Here is a 1,015-nt window from a genome sequence, read left to right as displayed (position 1 = left end):
TGCAGAGATCTGAGGACCAGGTAACCATAGTCTTCATAAATCCACCAGAGTTTAACTCAAAGAAAGCGAAAGGTGTCGGACATCCGGCTGAAATGAGGGACACCTGGTGCAATTTCCGGCGGCACCTGAACAATTCCAGAGGTGAAACGTTGCCCACATGGAATACAATGTACGTAACCTAGCAACAAGTGGCTGAAGTGACCAATGGGCGACTAACATCAACCTTCAGAGCATATGTAAAGCAGAGCAGCTACATCACACGAGTAGAGGGAGTATTCACATCCTTTACATTAAAAATACTAATACCACACTGTAAAAAAACAAGTAAAAGTCCTGTGTGGTAAACATGACAAATGTGCTTACGGTATTAAAAGTACTTTTAATACCTTAATACAGATTTAAGAAATACACTGGAGAAAAAACAGCAAATCAGCATTTGTGCTGGAATCATGAAATGCGTTTTGCAATAAATCAAAATAGTTTAAAAAAAAATCTGTCTTCTTATTTCAGTAATAGGCCTTCTTGTGTATACTGTTGGGTAGTTTAATTTCTAATAAAGTGTCTTATTCATAAGCTCTTTGTTTTTATGCAAAAAAATTAATTTATAAAGTAACTAAAGCTGTTGGATAAATTTAGGGAGAAATAACAATGTACAGTATTTTCTTCCTGAAGTAGAGCAGAAAGTGGCATGAGAAGAAAATCGTTGAAATTTGAAGTACTTGAGTAAATGTACATGTTTACATTCCACCACTGTGCACAACACACCCTGATTCGCTGGCATCTTCTCTCTGTCCATTGGATCAATGATTTTGATCGGTTATTTTAAAGAGTGAATATCTTAAAGTATCCTGCAGTGCCATGATATTAAAACCATATCTCCACAATGTGTGTCTTGTCCTGTAGGTGTGTACATCCTGATTGCAGCGGGGGCTCTGATGATGGTCGTGGGCTTCCTGGGATGCTGCGGAGCCATTAAAGAGTCGCCGTGCATGCTGGGATTGGTGAGTCTTTCTAT

The 1,015-nt window shown here is 38.6% G+C and overlaps 1 protein-coding gene and 1 long non-coding RNA gene across 3 annotated transcripts in view; one reads left to right on the top strand and one right to left on the bottom strand.

The window, feature by feature from the left end:
- Positions 1–1,015, bottom strand: part of LOC116673381 (uncharacterized) — a 17,786-nt gene that overhangs the window by 11,904 nt on the left and 4,867 nt on the right. The gene's annotated exons all lie outside the window — the stretch shown is intronic.
- Positions 1–1,015, top strand: part of cd9b (CD9 molecule b) — an 18,408-nt gene that overhangs the window by 12,849 nt on the left and 4,544 nt on the right. For both annotated transcript variants that reach the window (XM_032505670.1, XM_032505671.1), the window contains exon 3: positions 904–1,001. In XM_032505670.1, coding sequence (XP_032361561.1) covers positions 904–1,001 — 98 coding nt within the window. The remainder of the gene's footprint in view (positions 1–903; positions 1,002–1,015) is intronic.

Source organism: Etheostoma spectabile, chromosome 23, assembly GCF_008692095.1.
Source record: "Etheostoma spectabile isolate EspeVRDwgs_2016 chromosome 23, UIUC_Espe_1.0, whole genome shotgun sequence".
NCBI classification, from domain to species: domain Eukaryota; kingdom Metazoa; phylum Chordata; class Actinopteri; order Perciformes; family Percidae; genus Etheostoma; species Etheostoma spectabile.
The sequence above is the reverse complement of the archived record's forward strand: the minus strand, read 5'-3'. Positions and strand labels throughout refer to the sequence as shown.